The sequence below is a fragment of the Pongo abelii genome, chromosome 5, assembly GCF_028885655.2.
Source record: "Pongo abelii isolate AG06213 chromosome 5, NHGRI_mPonAbe1-v2.0_pri, whole genome shotgun sequence".
Lineage (NCBI taxonomy): Eukaryota > Metazoa > Chordata > Mammalia > Primates > Hominidae > Pongo > Pongo abelii.
The window spans coordinates 7067166-7087246 of record NC_071990.2 but is presented as its reverse complement, the minus strand read 5'-3'; the positions used below and the strand labels follow the sequence as shown (position 1 = coordinate 7087246).

The 20081-nt window shown below is 41.2% G+C and overlaps 1 protein-coding gene across 10 annotated transcripts in view; it reads right to left on the bottom strand.

The window, feature by feature from the left end:
• RREB1 (ras responsive element binding protein 1) overlaps window positions 1–20081 on the bottom strand; it is a 144056-nt gene that overhangs the window by 53910 nt on the left and 70065 nt on the right. For all 10 annotated transcript variants that reach the window (XM_024248423.3, XM_063725326.1, XM_054557168.2 and 7 more), the window contains 4 exons: window positions 16288–16411; window positions 15450–15662; window positions 10006–10095; window positions 8264–8427 (listed from right to left, as the gene is read on the bottom strand). In XM_024248423.3, the coding sequence (XP_024104191.3) occupies window positions 8264–8427; window positions 10006–10095; window positions 15450–15620 (425 nt within the window). In that variant the 5' untranslated portion in view covers window positions 15621–15662; window positions 16288–16411. The remainder of the gene's footprint in view (window positions 1–8263; window positions 8428–10005; window positions 10096–15449; window positions 15663–16287; window positions 16412–20081) is intronic.

Here is a 20081-nt window from a genome sequence, read left to right as displayed (position 1 = left end):
CCAGGTTGGAGTGCAGCAGCGTGATCTCGGCTCACTGCAGCCTCCGCCTCATGAGTTCAAGTGAACTCAACCTGCTGAGTAGCTGGGATTACCAGTAATCTGGCTAATTTTTGTTTTTTTTTTTTTTTAGTAGAGATGGGGTTTTGCCATGTTGGCCAGGCTGTTCTCAAACTCCTGTCCTCAAGTGATCCACTCACCTTGGCCTCCCAAAGTACTGGCCCATCTTCACCATTTTAATGATAGCTGAAATCAGAACACATCCCTACTCTTCAAAGAATAAGTGAAGTTAGTCATCAAAGCTTGCCCCTGCCAGGGTCTTAAGCATGCCCTTAAATGTAAGACATGCTCCACAACTCTTTAGAATTAAAAGTCTACAGTCTGTAAAGTAAGGAGCAAAGTGAAAATTAATTTCCTATTTTCCCAAGGCAATTTTAAAAGGAAAATACCAGTTTTAGAGACAGGCTTTATTCCAAATGAGGCACATTTCAATCCTCTGTTTCAAGTATCATTTCTTCACAGCTTTGCAGCTCAGCACTTTCTGGAACAAGCTTTGCAAATTGCAAAGCTCAATGCCCTTTTTCCTACATTGAGCTCTCCCAGAGGCGTGCTCCGGCTCAGTTTCCCAAGTTTGTTTTGGAAGACGAGCACCACTCAATCCAAATTTTCAACGTGGGAGCAACTGATAAAGAGTTCTGGGAAGTTAAAAGCTGGATCCACAGTGATGTTTCCATGATACATGTTTTGTACTTGATGGCAACCTACTCTTCTGCTCAGCAACTGAGCTGTGGTTAGAAAGGCTTGGGACAAAGGATTTTCAAACCTCAAAAACATGAGAATCTGCATACAGGGAAGTGGCAGCTCACAAAGCTATACCAGATATGGTAATAAATTAAAAAGGTCTTTACCCTAACCTTTCTCAAAATAAATTAAAATAATATAAGTAATAAATTAAAAAGGTCTTTATCCTAACATTTCTCAAAATAAGTTGGAATTAGCATCACTCTCATCTCCCTACTTGCCAAAATATAATTACTTTTAAAAGATCAAGTAAATTTATTTACTAGAAAAAAGTATAATAAGTTATAGGCTTTATCAGTGCTACAAAGCAACTGTCAATGACTACACAAAATTTAATATGCTACCTTCATTCTGTGAAGTTTACTTTATTTGACCAATATAACAATTCTGTGTCCTCTTATAAAACTAAGATACAGCAAACTCTACAAAAAGACTGAGTAGCATTATAAATACAGATAACTAACAAATACTCATAAAATGACTACAGGCCAAAGGAAATAGAGTGAGTTGCTCTATAAAGGCACCTCAATATCAGCTAAGAGTAACTTGAAACTTGAAAGGATGTAGTCCTCAGAGTCTGTGTTGTGAGGCCCTCTGAGTGTTTCAGCAAAAAACAAAAAAAAACAAAAAAAAAAAACAAACTTTGGGGTGGAGCCCAGATCTGCCTCAAGCAGGCAACATCGGAGGGCTGGGCTCATCTGGAAGAGTGTGCACATACACGGAGATGTGCATCCCACGTGTGCGTGTGGACAGCCTTCAGAGCAGGGGGTGAGCAGAAGGAGGGGGAAGGGTAAGCTGTGTAGTCGTCAACTGTGCTCTTGAGGAGCAGAGCACAGACCACCCTTGTGGAATCAAGCCTTCAGAGAAACGAAACTCCAGAAATCCACGCTACAGAGAATCATGCCACAGCAGAGGCCCCACCCAATCTGTGCCCCTCAGGGAAGAGCCAAAAATCAGAGCACAGGGCCATGTCAGACAAAACTGGCACAGTTGAGGGAGGGCCTCAAGCAGGTTACAAACAAGATGGAAAGGAGGCACCTGGGTGTGGGTGTCCTGGGAAGCTGAGGCAGAGGTTCTCTGATCCCTCAGCTTAGCATCGGCTCTGGAGACCCCATGAGGGAATTCCTGTGCACTACCCAATCCCAGCAGGTGCCAACAGACCTTGGGAAGCAGTGGTAGCGGAAGGGAAACAAGAAAAAGAACTTTGATCTTAAGCACTAAACTCTCACAAGTCGACTGAGTCGACTGATTTCCTTTCATACTTCTCAGGACCTGGGTTGCATTACTCTTTTTAATTCCTGCACACACAACCCAGGGCAGTTCTGGCCCCTGATTAATGTAACACAGGCCCACAGGTATGTGCTTGGGAGAGATCACAGCTCACTACTAGAGTCTCAGATTCTGGAACAGATCCACCGGGGCAAATAAATCTAACTCCACTCTCTCTGGCACATTTTTGTAAGTGTTCTCACATTTTTATAATTTTTTTCAAAAGTACAGTTTCGCTAACAAATGAAATGGTAATGATTTTCATGTGATTTACCAAAACCCAAATGTTCTTTTAACTCATTATTTGCAACTTTCTGCAAAGACATAATAAATGTAGTATGATAATCCCTAATATTTCAAATATATTATTACTTAAATTAAAGATTAAGTGTAGCAAAAAGTAAAACAAGCAAACTTAAAATAAATCACTCTCAATTTACTCAATTTATTTTTCTGGCATTATATGAACGTTTACTCAATATATTTTCTCTCTCTGGCACATACAACAATAAAAGAGTAGTAACATGTACCATTTAACAAGCACTACACCAAGTGCTTTGCATGTATTATTTACTGATCATCACAACATTCCCATGCGGTAGGTACGGATACTACTACCTTTTACAGATGAAGTAATTAGGACACAGAGGTGCCAAGTAACTTGTCTGGGATCACACAGCTAGTAGTGGAACACCTCCTTAGATTGTCATTATGGTGGTTTCAGCTCTAACAATACAGACTCAGAAACTCCCTCTACCCAGGGCATGTCCATAGTACACTGTAAACCTTCAGAACCTTTTCACAAACATTATTAAATCTGAGCCCAAGTTCAACATGAGGTAATACTAAGCCATTCTGTTAAAGTGTCAAAAAATTAAGAGATTTCCACAAAGTTCTGCAGAACTAAGATTAGAACTCAGCCCCAATTTTGTCCTCTCCTCTGAATCAAGGTGCCTCAAAATAAGGAAAATTAGTACCAGAAAACCAAAAATTAGCACAAACAAGTATCACCAAGGCCTGCTTTTCTTCTGCTGCCCAGGCTGGAGTGTAGTGGCAAGATCTCAGCTCACTGCAACTTCCACCTCCTGGGTTCAAGCGACTCTTGTGCTTCAGCCTCCTGAGGAGCTGGGACTACAGGCACACATCACCACACCTGGCTAATTTTTTGTATTTTTAGTAGAGACATGATATCGTTATGTTGGCCAGGCTGGTCTCAAACTTCTGGCCTCAAGTGATTGGCTTGCCTCAACCTCCCAAAGTGCTGAGATTACAGGTGTGATCCACCGTGCCTGGCCAATGCCTGCTTTTAAAAAAATATTTATAAACAACTCCAAAATACGATGATCACAAATGAGAACTGTATCTTAGAACAGTACCAAGGGCTATGCTATAAAAAATTCAAAATAATTTCTAAGACTATCCAAGTAAACCCAAACAACACAGAGTAACAAAATTCAGTCAAAATGGTTGCCCCCAAAACTATCCCATGCTCACTATACATAGAATATGCTACTGGGATGACAGAAATAGTTTAACATTGAAAATAACGTTCTATAACAGCACAGAATTGTGTTGAGAATGAGGAAAAGAGTGAAAGAGTGCTTTTTTTCTAATATGCAAAGTGACACAAAAGCTACATCATTTCTCATATACAGTCCCAATCAGAAAATCTGAAATATGAAATGTTCCAATATTTAAAACTTTTTGAGTGCGGACATGATGCAACAAGTGAAAATTCCACCTTACTTCATGTGATGGGTCCCAGACAAAATTTTGTTTCATGCACAAAGTTATCAAAAATATTGCATACAATTACGTTCAGGCTACGTGTATAAGGTGTATATGAAACATATATAAATTTTGTGTGTAGACTTGCATCTGTGTCCCATCCTCAGGATACCTCATTATGTATGTGCAAATATTCCAACAAAACAAAACAAAACAAAAAAAAACAACAAATCAAAATCCCAAACACTTCTGGTCCCAAGCATTTTGGATACGGGGTACTCAATCTGTGGTAGTTAAAAGCATGGCCTCTGAAGCCAGATATCCTTTATTCAAATCTTAGCACTGTCTATTACTTCAGTCCTTTCCTCATTTGCAAAATGGGATAATAATTATACAGCCCTTACAAGGCAGAGTACATAAAAATAAATGGAGATCAATAAGGAAATGGAAGACTTGAACAATGCTATAAACCTACTAGACCCAACAGCACATCTACAGAACACTCCACCCAACAACAGCAGAATACACATTCTTCTCAAACAGATGGAACATTCTCCAGGATAAACCATATACTAGGTGATAAAACAAGTCTCAGTACATTTACAAAGTTTGAAATCACGCAAAGTATGTTCTCCAACTATAATGGAACGAAACTAGAAATCAGTAACAAATTAATGAAACGAATTTCCCTGACCATAATGGAATGAAACTACAAATTAGTAAGAAATTTGAGAAGTCACAAATTTGTGAACACTGAAGACCACATTTCTAAATAACCAATGAGTCAAAGAAGAAATCACAAGGGAAATTAGAAAATATGCTGAGATGAATGAAAAAGAAAACACAACATACAAAAACTTATGGGAAACAACTTAAGCAATGCTTATAGGAAAATGTATAGCTATAAAAGCCTGTATTTAAAAAGTTCTCAAGCAATAATTCAGCCTTATACTTTGCTGTAACACTGGAAAAAGGTCAAACTAAACCTAAAGAAAGCAGAAACTGGGAAACAATAATGTTTAGAACAGTAATTGAATGAAATAGAGAACAGAATAGAGGGAAATCAATGAAAACAAAAGTTGGTTCTTTGAAAAGATCAATAAAATTTACAAATGTTTAGCTAGATTGACTAAGAGAAAAAAAGGAGATTCAAATTATTATAGTTAGGAATGAAAGAAAGGAAATTATTACTGACTTTACAGAATAAAAAGGATTACAAAAGGATGAGTTACTGTATGCCAAACAATTATATCACTTCATGAAATGTCCAAAATTCCTAGAAAGACACAAACTGTTGAAACTGACTCAAGAAGAAACAAAATCCGGGGCCAGGCGCAGTGGCTCTGACCTGTAATCCCAGAACTTTGGGAGGCTGAGGCGGGAGGATTACTTGAGGTCGGGAGTTCGAGACCAGCCTGGCCAACATAGCAAAACCCCATCTCTACTAAAAATACAAAAATTAGCCAGGCGTAGTGGTGCCGCCTGTAGTCCCAGTTACCCAAGAGGCTGAGGCAGGAGAATCGCTTGAATCCCGGAGGCGCAGGTTGCAGTGAGCCGAGATCGCGCCACTGTACTCTGACCTGAGCGATAGAATGAGACTCTATCTCAAAAAAACAAACGAACAACAATAACAACAACAACAAAAGAATAAAGGACAAAAACAACCCAACCATAGATGCAAAAAAAATCATCTGATAAAATCCAATACCTTTTCATGATAAAAACACTCAAAAAACTAGGAAAAGAAAGAAACTTTCTCAAACTGGTAAGGAACATTTATTCAAAAAACCCACAACTAACATCATATTTAATGGGGAAAGACTGAATGCCTTCTCCTTAAGATCACAAACAAAAAAAGAATGTTCATTCTCTTCATTTCTCTTTGACATTGTTTTGCAGGTTTTAGCTAGGAAAAGTAGGCGAGAAAATGAATACAGACATGATATAGAATAAGGAATCCACTAAGTAACTACTAGAATGAATAAATGAGGTAAGGTTGGAGGGAACAAAATCAATATATAAATTTTAACTAGCCATGAACAATTGAAAAATTAAATTAGAAAACAACTCTACTTATAATAGTACCAAAAATAATAAAATACTTAGAAATAAATTTAACCGATATAAAGCTTGTACTCTGAAAACTATGACACATTGAAAGAAATTCAGGAAGACTTAACAAATGGGAAAACATCCCATGTTCATGGATGGAGTTAGTATTGTTATGATGGCAATACCCCCAAATTGAAAGTTTTAACAACAGTTTGGCAATTCCTCAACTTAAACATGGATTTACCATATGACCCAGCAATTCTATTCCTAAGTGTCTACTAAGAAAAATAAAAACATAGGCCCACACAAAATGTTGTACAACAATGTCAACAGCAGCTTTGTTCATAATAACCAAAAAGTTGAAACAACCCAAATGGCCATCAGCTGATCAAGGGATAAGTAAAATGTGCTATCATATTTCTACAATGAACTATTATTTAACAGTACAAAAGAACCTGAAGCCCACTGAAGTGCACACTTTACATGGTATAATGTATGAATTACACCGTAAGATGTAAAAAAACAAATGAAAAGTGAATACAGACATGTGTTCATGTAATACAGATATGACACCCAGAGCACCACAGCTTCAGCAATGATTATTTGTAAAAACACACTGCCACACAGGTTATTGTAGAAGACAATAACTATGCCTTTTATAGCTGTGTTTATTTCAATTATATCTCAAAATGGAAAATTTCCAAATCAGGAGTGATTGGGCCTACCATCAAGAGATGTCTCATGGAGGATCACAGCGGTCAGTGGTTAGGGCCAAAACGCCACTAGGAGGGGCCTCTTCACCAATGTGCCCACTTGCCCCCGCCAACTTGTAGCTGGCTCATGGGGAGTTCCACTGAGCAGAGGCTCAGTAGGAAAAAGTGATGGAACCCCCAAGGGGGGAACAGGCAATACCTCTAGGACCAGATTCTGAGAAGGGCAAATATGTAAAGGACAAAGGACTTTTTGGGGGTGTGGGGTGTAGAACAAGCAGACCTAAACAGAAGGCAAAAATAAATGATACCAACAGGCCAATATGGTGGTAAAAAAATAAAAAGCTAAAATGCAAAATATTGTATTGTAAAATAGTGACACTATTCAATTCCTTTGTACCCAAAAACACTCCCAGGAGGAGATGAGGGGCAAAGAGAATAACCCATCAGGACTGAAATTTATGAGAAAATAAAAAAGCAAAACGCTTTGTAATTTCTTAAAATATTCATACTTTTCATGAAGTCATACCATACCTCACTTCTAAGAGTTTAGACTGAGATATACACAGGCTTTAAATTATTGCAGCATTACTTAGAAATGCAAATAATAATAAACACTGAGTGCTTAGTTTGTGCCAGGAACTGTATGCTGAACTATCACCTAATCCTCATCCTTATCCAATGATGTACATACGATTAAAAATCTTGTTTTTGGGGGTCAAAATAGCATGAAAGAAAATAATAAAACAAAAAAATCTCATTTTAAAGATGAGAAACTGGAGTACAAAGAGGTTAAGTAACTTGCTTGAGGATAGAAAATTTACAAGTAGCAGTTGAGACTTGAAATTCAGGTGCCTAGTTCCCAAATCAAATTTAATCGCTGTATCAGTATGTCCCATGTGTACGTGTAATAAACTGGCCCAACTCATTTTAGTGTTTATATAACAAAATATAACTAGCATATCAATTTTATAGTAGTTATATAAAGTTTTCTTTTGAAGTAAACATGTAACAAATGTGACTCAACTTTTTTAAAAGAAAGCAGAATAAGGACTGGACAGGAAAAGGGAAAAGTAAACCCCTCAAAACATGTGTGATCGGCCTATAAACTCTATTTTCCATAGGTTCACCCCAAACAATTTTAATATGTCCATCACTCTGCGGTCTCCCACTTAAGTGAGCATCTTTCTCTCTCAGGAATTAATGTCCTGACGTTTATCAGATTTTCTTTTTCTTAATTTTATCGTATCTTATCCTGAAGCTTCAGGACCAGGCCACTTAACTATTTATTAAAAGGTCCCAGACTTTTTGTTTTTTGCAAAGAAAAGGTCTGTCAGGAATCTGGTAGGCATATGCAAATATTTTTTAAACGGCAGGGTTACGTGGATGCTACTCATGGAGAGTTCTTCTCTTACATGTGATAATCTGCCCACTTCTAGCACCCAAACAAACAGACTCCAATCGGCAGAGGGGAAATGACTCTGTGTTTCATCCTGAGGAACTCTGAAGGGCCACAGACCTTGCCAAGGTACTTCACCTCTAATACCCCAGAGATAGTGTGCATCTCTGGTTTCTCCATACACTGGACAGAGCTCCAGAACTCTCTGTACCTTTAGGCAAGTCTTCTGAAGGCTCAGAGGCCACTGTCTTGCCTGCCATCCTCCAGGTACCAGCCAACCCCCCAAACAAAGGGCGCCCTCACCCACCTGTGCATGTTCCCATTGGTGGTAAATGACTGGCCACACACAGTGCACTTGTAAGGCCTCTCGCCAGAGTGCACCAGCATGTGGCGATCGAGGGAGCTGGCCGAGCTCAGTGACTTCCCGCAGATGCTGCATGAGTGGTCGGCTCCTCCAGTGTCTGTGTTGTGCTGCAGAAAGCAATGTCACAGCGGTCACTTAAGAAAGTGCATCAAAAGCTCAGCTCTTAGGAAATGCAGATCCAGAGCTTTATTAAACCAATGAACTTTGTTGGCTATGTGTTTCTCTTTCATTTTAAATATCTTTCTGAAGGGGTAAAATGTATCAGGAAAACAGGCAAATAAATAATTTGTATGATATTCCCCCATTCCCACATTGTTTTGAAAACTACTTCTACTGAAAGGCTCAGAAAGAAGTAAAGCCTTCCCAGGTCTTTCTTTGAACCACATACAGATTCAATGACCACATATATTAACTCCTATGAGCCGAAGGACTCTCAACAGTGAAGGAAACATGTCCTTCCATTAAAGGAGTCAACGCCCCTTCTTCAGATTTGGTGACTCAGGCCTGCCGTCAGAGAAGGAGAACTGAAACCTGCACAGGGCAGAGTTCTGGCCTCTGAAAGACGGTAAAAAGGAACATTTCTATTCAAACCCGAGTTACTTTAGTGACTTGATGTTAATTCAGTACTATGTCATGATTTTACTAGGTCATCAATCCTTCACTGTTCTACACTCATCAATATTTTGTCATGAATTGGCCATAGCAGGAGAAGAAGGGTAAATCTCATAATAAAGGAGAAAAGCAAAAAAAGACCCCAAGCTGAGTAGATTTCCTTCTGTGTTATGTACGTTTATACTAATATAAACGTGCTGAAACCCCATCTCTACTAAAAATATAAAAAAATTGGCTGGGCATGGTGGCGGGCGCCTGTAATCCCAGCTACTTGGGAAACTAAGGCAGGAGAATCATTTGAACTCAAGAGGCAGAGGTTGCAGTGAGCTGAGATCGCGCCACTGCACTCCAGCCTGGATGACAGAACGAGACTCCGTCTCACACACACACACACACACACAAAAGTCGGGGGGGAGGGGAGCGATTCTATTTTATTGTATTTATTTATTTAGAGACAGAGTCCCGGTCTGTCACCCAGGCTGGAGTGCAGTGGCGCAATCTTGGGTCACTGCAACCTCTGCTCCAGGGTTCAAGTGATTCTCCTGCCTCAGCCTCCCAAGTAACTGGGATTACAGGTACATGCCACCATGCCCGGCTAATTTTTGCATTTTTGGTAGAGATGGGTTGGCCAGGCTGGTCTGGACCATGTTGGCCAGGCTGGTCTCCAACTCCTGATCTCAAGTGATGACTGCCTATCTTGGCCTCCCAAAGTGTTGTGATTACAGGCGTGAGCCACTGCACCCAGCCAAAAGGGAATTTTGTGTTGACCTAAGACTTTGTCACAGGAATATGCATATACAAAAGTCATTTCATAACCACCTCCCAAAATTATTTTAAAAACTAAATTTAAATTAGGCACAGCTACAACTCAACCATTAAAATCCAATTACCCTGCCCTCTGCTTAAGGAAAAATAATTTAAATCAAAAATAGGTTGATCCGAAGGTAGTGAGTTATCTCAACTGATTGCTCACAGTGAGTGTTTAACTCCTTGTTCTACTCTTCCCCCTCTTCTCACTACTGCACTTGACTAAAAAAAATACAATAAAATCAAATAAAATAGTGGGAGTCTACCTGGCGAATGTGCATGGTCAGCTGGTGCTGGGTAGTGCAAATCTTCTCACACAGGGGGCAGTTATAGGAAGACTTCTCCTCTTTCGTTTCCTAAAATGAAAGATTAAAAGGGAAGATAAATTTCGAATCACAGTCAACGAGAGCCTTTTCTTTCTGTAATCAGTGTAATAAGCACTTGTGTTTATGTAGCTGAGAGCATGGGCTCCAGAACTTGCCCAGGTATAAGCTTGTGCAAGTCACTGCCCTGTCTGCCTCAGTTTCCTCATTTGAAAGATGGGAAAAACAGTACCACCTACCACACCATGCTGTGATGCAGGTTAAATTAACACATGCCAAGCACTAGAACGGTGCTGGGATCATAGTAAGTACTCAATAAATACTAGCATTCTAATTACACAGACACCACTTAATCATCTGTGATGGTGAAAAATTAAGCATTGACTCATGGAAGAGCTAGAAAGGAATACATTTCTCTCCAAGTCCAGCCTGGGCTATTTTGCAACAGGTTTCAGGGTCTCCAAGAACACATGAGCGATAACAAGGTTCTCATCAGAAGAGCCCACCCTACCAAGAGGGAAGCCCTCAGTGCCTAGCTGTGCACCCAGTGGGCATGCCACTGCCCACTGCCAAGCATCTGCTTAACACTGCATATAAATACTCAACAAAAACACCACACTGAGAAAATTGCTGTCCTTATTACGACAACTTTGATAGGAATGCCAACCCAAACTGAAGACTTCCACAGAAGGTGACAAAAGAACCAGCTCACTACTTGGTGAGGGGGCTCCTTTTATGTTCCCTCAGAATGCACAGGTCAAGCAGTATGTTTTGTCTTTTTCAGAAGAAGCCAATGTCGTTCACTAACCCTATGCTACAGATCCTCTTTCCAAATAATTCATGCAGAGTTCTAGGCTGTGTGCATCATTGACTCCTCACCCTCACAGTCCCTAAGACCACGGGTTCCTGTCTCCATACCCAAAACTAACTGGACATAGGCTTGGATACCTCTCCCAGTAATTTGGAGTTGGGATGCTCAGAGATTTCTGAAGATCAGCAGAATCACCGGGGTGGGGGGAGGGGGTGCGGGGGTGGTTTCTATGCATTTAACCAGATTCTGGACGTGCCACATCAGAGTCATTGGGGGACTGGGGTTGGGGGAGTAGAACCCCAGAAATCTGGTTGTCTCACAAGCTCCCCAGATGATGGTGATATGTGCCCAGGTTTGAGGATGGCTAAGTTACTAAGTTGGGTGATTATGAGCACTTGAATTGAAAGTTCATGGAGAGGTAGGGCTGAACCCAAGGAGGCTTGCACCTGGGCAAGCCCAAGCCAGGAGAAAGCAGTGTGGAAGATGTCAATGCTAACCCAACGGTATGGAGGGCACCGTCCCTAGGGCTGGATGCTCTGTCTAGGCTCTGGGTCATTTCCTATCCTCGGGCATCTTTCAATAGACCTCTTTTTACTTGCATTCATTTGAATGAGTTTCTGCTCCTTGCAAATAACACCAATTACTGAGCACTTACCATGTGCTAAACTCTATACAGAACCATCAGGGTTTTTTCACAACCACTAATAGACAAGCATTATTATGGATCCCATTTTCTGGACGAGGAAACTGGGGTACACAGAGGTAAGTAACCTGCCCCAAGTCAAAGAACTATTAAGTGGTAGGCACAGCATTAAAACCCAGGCCAGCTGCTCCACAGCCCATGCCCTAAGCCACTATGCTCTATATAAAGTCTGACCAAAAGAAGGATTAACCCCAAGGCACAGAAAGGAAACACTCTTGTGGTTGCTTATGAGAGATGATGAAAATAAAAGTCACCCCGAAGACTATAAAAGCAAATGGTGCCATAAACCAGACGGGTGGAATGAAGGCATGATGATGTCTAGCTCACAGCCACCTTCCCTCTCGCTCCTCTTCGAAGACAAACAAGTCTCATTCGGAGCAATAGGAACTTTTTTTTTTTTAAACGGAGTCTCACTCTGTTGCCCAGGCTAGAGTACAGTGGCACGATCTTGGCTCACTGCAACCTCCGCCTCCCGGGTTCAAGCCATTCTCTTGCCTCAACCTCCCAAGTAGCTGGGACTACAGGTGTGCACCACCACACCTGGCTAATTTTTGTATTTTTAGTAGAGACGGGGTTTTGCTATGTTGGCCAGGCTGGTCTTAAACTCCTGACCTCAGGTGATCCACCCACCTCAGCCTCCCGAAGTGTTGGGATTATAGGCCATCAGCCACCATGCCTGGCCAAAACTTTTTTCTAATCTATGGAATTGGGTCTGAGAACTAGGTATGCTCTACATTTTCTCACTCTCAAAAAGAATTAAGGATATGGATTCTACAAAACATGAACACCCTAGAGACAGTGGAAAAAACAAATTCCCAGTCTTACTCATTTATCATACTTCTAGTTCTTTCTGAGGTATAATGGGGGAGGGGGTGTCACACTTTCTCTGCCCAGTTCTACAACTGCAGTAGGAGTAGAGCTGGCAAAGGAACCCCATGAGGGCACAGGTGTGGGGAGAAACAAAAGCAACAGCAACAAAGTAACATATAACAAGGAGGGATGTCTCACAGCCAGGCCAAAAGTTGGGGATGAGTTCCATCTCCAGGGTGTTGTTGTCAAATTAGTAGACAGGCAATTTTATATACATAAAATTTTTAAAGTCACCAACAGGATGTAAATACATGTTTAAAAAAAAAAAAAAAAAAAAAAAGCCTCCAAGTGACCAGCCACAGGGAGACAAATTTTTTTTAAAAATCATCTTGCATTCACCTTGCTATAGACAGCAGGCACACTGTGCGGCTGGTGGGGCTGACTTGTGTTGACTTTGGGGTGACTCATGAACTGATAACCCCAACCTTCTCTGAGGCTGGCAGTGCTGTGCTGCAGACCATCATACAGGTCCACAAAATCCAAGTTATATGGGAGGAGGTCTACAGACCCAGATGTAATGTTTTAAAACGAACCAGGTCAAGCATGGTGGCTCACACCTGTAATCTCAGCACTTTGGGAGGCTGAGGCGGGAGGATGGCTTGAGCCCAGGAGTTTGAGACCAGCCTGGGTAACATAGTGAAACCTCGTCTCTACAAAAAGTTTTTTTATAATTAAAAAAAAAAAAAAAAGCCAGATATCACAGCAATTAAGACAGTTTACATACATTAGCTATATAGTTTATGAAACTAGGAATCAAGCACGCTCTGGTGAGAAATAGAGACCCTGTCTCTATTTAAAATAATAATAATAAATAATAATAATAAAATGAACCGAGTAGGAAAGAGAGCACTGTAATACTGGAAGAGAGGCCCTCCTGGAGAATTTTGTTTTTGTTTTTTGTAGGACATGGGGTCTCATAATATTGCCCGGGCTGGCCTTGAACCCCTGGGCTCAAGCAATCCTCCCACCTCTGCCTCCCAAGTAGCAGGGATTAGAGACATGCACCACGCCCAGCACCCTAATGGAGAATTCTGAATCCAGTTATTGCAGCCATGCTGGTGGAAGGCGCACACCTCCTGAGCTGAAAGATAAAATTAGCAGCTAATGTGATAACTAACCATTCCATAATGAAACAATCTGGCACCCTTGTCAGCATCCGGCTGTGGCTAATCTCTCCTGGAACTCTAAGCTCACACCAATGGGACTTTCCCCAGGCTCCCTCTCTCAGCACTCCCTGTCTAGTCCACAGGTAAGGCGAATGCTTCCTTCTTCCCCATAGTCTCTCCCCACTGAGTTTTGTTTTTTTAGATTAAGAACTGTATTTACCAGGCTACCTCTGGCCAGGACCTCCATTTCAAAAGCAAACTCAGGATACCAGATCCCTGGAGAAGAAAGGAGGGGGATGAAAGGCGGCCCTGCCCCACCTGCACAGTTGCCTCCTCACACCTGAAGAGGCAGCCTCCAGTTAGCATGCAAACATGGGAGGTGCTGTGGGCATGCTCCAGGGTCCTAACCACGGTCTCTGATCTGGAGGCTGGACTTGGGACAACTCAGAGCTATTTGAGGAAAAGCTCTTCCTATCACTTCACTTGTTCCTGGTAGAGCAGAAGGATGAGGACGACAACCTTGTCTGTCTTATTCTTCCCCAAATGCCTGGCACCTGGTACAGTAGCTAGCTGGATATAGGAACTGGGTACATATTGTCCAATGGGTTGATGGATGGAGAGATGGATAGATGGACAGTCACATGAGAGTGGAAATAAACCTTTTCTTCTCAGAGCTAGCGCTCCTTCTCGACTCAGGCCACAGTCATACAGGCTGAGTATTTTCTCAGGCACCCACAGGAAGAGAGGCACAAGGAGAAAAGGAAAAAAAAGAGAGAGAAAGGAATCAATGTTCCAACCCTAAAACATCACTGAGCTCTGCCAAGTCTCCACCCTTCAGCAAGGTGTGGAGAAATGCATCCTCCCCCACACTGCTGGCAGGGTTTGGGGCTGGTACAACTTTTCTTGTAGGGCAAGTTGTATCAAAAGCCTTAATTAAGGCTCTATTTCTAAGAATTTATAGAAAACCATCATATTAACACTCAGAGAACTCTGTATAAGGACAGCCACAGTAGGATTATTTATAAAAAAAGAAAATTAGTTCACAAAAGCCCAGCAGGTTTGCTTTCTCATCCATTGCTGGTTCCTAGACAAACGCAAAACCACCTTCTCTCCAAGGATTTAGTATAGCTTCATTAAATCAGTTAAACCAAACTTTAAACACGAGGAAGTCAATTCGTATTACATGGATCCAGAGTTGAAATGAGAAGTATTCACTCTCTGCCTCCTTCCTCCACCTACCTTCTGGTTCAACAGTATGCTGCCAAGACAGCAACAACTTTTCAAGGAAATGTCCCATCTTACATTGAAGATTCATTTATTTCCCAATAGAGAAGACATTAACTTTTGTAACAGCATTAACCCTTCTCAATTCCACCTATTTACTTTACCCTGTTCTGATCTGATGCCCAATGAAAATTCAAGACGACTAAACAGCATCTTAACTGGAATTATCTGAAACCAAATTCTGTGCTTTTTCAAGGATAGAAAGCTGAACAGCAGCCCTAGCACAGGCAATACTTATTTGCTATCTAATCTGAAGACACTTAAAAATAGCCAGCTGTGTGAATGAGGAAACAAACCACATCACAGAAGAGAAATCAGTCATGTTCCCTGCCATGGCCATCACGTGAAGAAAGCTTGAGTTAAAATCCAATGGTGGGGCCAAAAATAAGGGCACTTCCACCAACATCGACACCACAGCAAAGAAAACTTTCTCCCTGAAAGGAAACTAACATAAGCCAGGAACATTTTGCTCTTGAAAAATGATTAAGGCCTCTGGGTATGTCTGTTTTATTCCCAATTCTTCCAAGGTTTTATCATAGGAAACTGGGAAACGTCTCCCAATGTTCTCAAGGATTGAACCCACCAGAGGTCACCACTAGGTGTGAACACTTACCTGGTTCCTTCTGCCAATCCGATTTGGTCCTGGAGGCTTCGAGGGGGACTTGATCCCCTGGGGGCTCCCGCCATTCTCTGTGACCTTCCCTACACTCATGACCGCTGACATCACGGTGTTGATGGAAGTTAGGTCTGAACCTTCCAAGCCAACGGGCGAACGCGACGTCATTGGGACAGGGGTTTAAGCTTCTAAGAAGCCTCTGCTACAAAACTGAAAATTGGAAATTGCTGATGTGATCATGGGGAAGTTTAGGCTTCTGTCATTGCCAGGGAGCGCTGGCCATGGCTACTCTGATTGTAATTCAGGTCAAAAACATCCAACACTGTCTTTCTCCAGTTAAAGGCCACATTCATGCCCAGAGTGACGGAAGCTTTCATTTAAACCAAGTCTTGGCATACCAAGGACGAAGTAACCTTGCCTCCTTTCTGAGTGTGCACTGCCAACAGGACTCAAACTCATAAGGGGCAGGTTTCTTTACCTTTCCTAATCTGGGTTAGGCAGAGTGGGAAAGGCCAAGCCAACAATGACAAAGCCCAGAAAGCTGCCGCCCTGCAGCACCCTCCTAAGAATCTAGGCTCATTCACTACTACACAAACGTTCCAGACCTAAAACTAGTGATGAGAAACATCAGGTTTCATTTAACTCCACTGCTGCAATATAGTGATTCTGATGGGGAGCCTGAATTTTATAAGAGAATTGAGAAGCCAACGCTATCAGAGTTACAAACAAATTTCAAATTGACATATAAAAGCCTGTTTCTTAAAAAATATGTAAAAAGCAGGTAACATACCCTAAAAAATGGAAAGAAGAACCCTCCCGCCACACTGCTGATTACCTCCATTTTCTGACCCAACTGATAGACTATGAAACTTCCCCCTGCTGTAGCTATCATTCACATGGAGTAGAAAATGAGTCTGTGTTGACCTCTTTTCTTCTTCTCTTGGTAGTACTCGTTGACACTGGAAGGGAAGCAAAGGTCCAAAGTGAACATCCTTTCACTTAGTGAAGAAAAAAACTGAAATCATTTATTTGCTATAATCTTAGACCACTATATTCACGACAATGCAAGGAGCACAAATGAGAGGCAATGTCTGCTTTTCTTTCTTCTAAAACCACATTCTGCAGCTGTTTCTCAACCTTAACTTATCTTAACCCCTACAGTACTGCCTGTTACGCACACTCCCAACAGCCAAAAGGACTCTGCAGTAAAATTTTACTTTCTAAAGCTCATATTTATACCCACGCATCAAATTTTCGTTCACACTGTGCCTCAGTCCCTTGCAAGGATGCTCAGGCTCCACTTGACCCATCTCATGCCTTCACCTAAAAGTGACCAAAGACAAAACAGTTCAGGCATTCACTAAAGGCTGAGTTTGGACACTCAGGACAGACCTAAAAGAAACCTGGCAACATGAAAAGAATGAACAAAGGGAAAACTATGGCCCATGGCCATGTCACAGTTTACTTCTTCAGGCCATGTGTGTTCCTTGCAACTAGAACTATTACGGCTACAGGTCCGGTCAGTAGGTATGAAGTCTACTGCTTCCCTCATTTTATCTAGGAGGATATTCTAGAGCTGAAGCCCTACCATAAGGCACTAGGATATTAATATCCTATTATCCCACAATGTGTGCTAATAAATTCTACAAGGCCACAACAGCAGTTGAAGATCAAGCTCATCATCTCAGCTGTAAAGAGAACGTGTAGGAACAACACAAGAAAGAATATGATTTCTCATGGCTTCCTCCTCCAACTTTAGGGGATATGACCTAGCATATGAGAAATGGTACCACCCAGAGCAGCTACAAACATGCAGTACCAGCCTAAATTCTTACCAAAAGGGCAAAAGGGAATCTTAGGGAAAGTACTTGTCTTGTAAAGAGACAAAATGTGCCTTCCTTGTTAATAGACATTTTGAAGATGTGAATCAAATGGTTTTCCAACTGGTAGGTAAAAGGACTAACCGCAGAAACATACAATTTGAGACTATGGATCCAGCCTCTTTGCCCATATCTTTCTCCATAAAGAGAGGAAAGCTACAGCCAAAAAAAAAAAAAAAAACTACACTTTTCATCTTTCCGTGATGTTTCCCCATGCTAGCAGACCCTTCAAATTTATGAAGAATTGTGCTTCATGCTGGGCACAGTTGCTCACAACCGTAATCTCAGCACTTTGGGAGGCCAAGGTGGGAGGGTCAACTTGAGCCCAGGAGTTCGAGACCAGCCTAGGCAATATAGCAAGACCCTATCTCTACAAAAGATTTTTAAAAATTAAAGAAAAAAAAAACAACTGTGCTTCAAACTTCCTGTTTTTAACTGTCTTTGAAGGTTTATTTTGGGCGATTTCTCTATAGGGAAAAAACATGTAGACACAAAGTGCATACATGAGTGTGTACACACACTTTTTTCTTAATGGACTACTAAAAAGAGAGTTATCATTCCCTAGAATTTTTGTAATCAATCACATAATTACATACTTGATTCATAAATGGATACTTTTAATACTGAATTCACCTCCTTCTTTTAAATACATATATCTCCCTCATAATTTTAATCTACAGAGAATTATAACATAACTGACTAGAAATCTCTCTTTCCTGTAATTGTTACAAACTTTCCACCAATTTATACTATGAGTTTTGAAGATGATCTTGCTTTTGTCCTATTACTACATTTAGAAAAGAGGACTACTCCCAGCTACTTCAGAGGCCGAGGCGGAAGGACTGATTGAGCCCAGGAGTTCAAGTCCAACCTAGGCAAAACAGCAAGACCCCATCTCAAATTTTAAAAGCAAAAACAAACAACAAAATGTGTGTGTGTGTATGTGTGTAGAAAAAGGAAAGAAAAATGTGGTAGAGTTAGAGTTTGCTCAAGTCTGGGAACAGGTTAAACACCTTTAAGACTAAATGTAAAATTGTAAGTTATAAAAAAAACTCTAATTCTATAATTGAATAAGGGAAGAAAGTGGAGAGGAGGGAAATAATAAGCAAAGTGACAAAAATATATTCACTAAACAGAGCCAAATTGCCAGTAAGAATTCTTTTCAGTCATATTATCAAAGATACATTCTTGCAAACTACTTAAGTGTCTTAAACACAGAAAGCCTAGCAACAGTCAGTATAGTTAACCAATGTAAGGGCTGAAAATTGCAAAAGCTTATTCCACTTGAAAAGGAGAAAAGCCTTGTTGTTTGCCATTTTGTCTGGACAGGAAGATATTTGCTAAACATGTTTCTTCCTTGGGGATAAAGTATAAAGTGTGACACTACCCACTGATGACACCAAGATCACTTACATTTACTTCCTTTTCCTATTTTAAGTAAATAGCAATTAAAAAAATAGAGACTCATCTCTAATCTGAAAGCGTAATTAATAAAATGGAACTCCTATCTACACTGTTAGAAAAAAAGAAAAGAGTCACTGGCCTCATCCCTGAGAATCTGTTCCAGAAGCAACCAACAACCAGCCCCTTGGGCTGTGACAAGATTGTACTTCAGTTTGTTCTTATGTCTTCTATCTGAGTTCTTCCTTCAGGACCAGAGAGCAGGGAAGAAGGGGAAGAAGCTGGTGCAAGGCACAATGGAGCTCATTGTTCTACGTTAGAAAAAACCCACCATAACATGCGGGCTCTTCTACATGATCATCTAACCAGAGCAAGCTGGCCAGTATTAGTTGGTCCTATCTACCCTATAACCACATCCTGGACAATTTTGGAACAACAGCCCAAACTAACCAACTTAAACCCTCTGATACTCATCTCAGGGAATAAAAGACCATTTCTAACATTTTTATGGTCTATTCACGAAGCATTTTTTTCTTTCTGGATATTTACAATCCTAGACTTTTCATTCTTTCTTCTGCAACATTTCTTCTCCCTGACATCACTCCAATATTAGTAATAATATATGTTATTATTATAAAATAAGGCCAGGTGTGGTGGCTCACACCTGTAATCCCAGCACTTTGGAAGCTTGAGGTGGGAGGATGGCTCGAGGCCAGGAATTTGAGACAAGCCTAGAAAACACAGCAAGACCCCATCTATACAAAATAAAAATCAGCCGGGGCCGGGCACAGTGGCTTACACCTGTAATCCCAGCACTTTGGGAGGCCAGGGCAGGCATACCACCTAAGGTCAGGAGTTTGAGACCAGCCTGGCTAACATGGCAAAACCCCGTCTCCACTAAAACTACAAAAATTAGCTGGGCGTGGTGGCACATGCCTGTAATCCCAGCTACTCAGGAGGCTGAGATAGGAGAATCGCTTGAACCCAGGAGGCAGAGGTTGCAGTGAGCCGAGACAGCCCCATTACACTCCAGCCTGGGTGACAGAGCAAGACTCCATCAAGAAAGACAGAAAAAGAAAAGAAAAGAAAAAAGAAGCCAGGTATGGTAGCATGTGTCTGTAGTCCCAGATACTTGGGAGGCTGAGTGGGAGGATCACAGGAGCCCAGGAGTTCAAAGCTGCAGTGAGCTATGATCACACCATTGCATTCCAGCCTGGGCGACAGAGTGAGACCCTGTCTCTTAAAAATAAATATCACTGGTCATATTCTAATATAATCTCTTCCAACTGGAATCAGCACTGGGAACCCAGAAGAAGTTCCCAAGTCATAGATATGATCAACATTACCA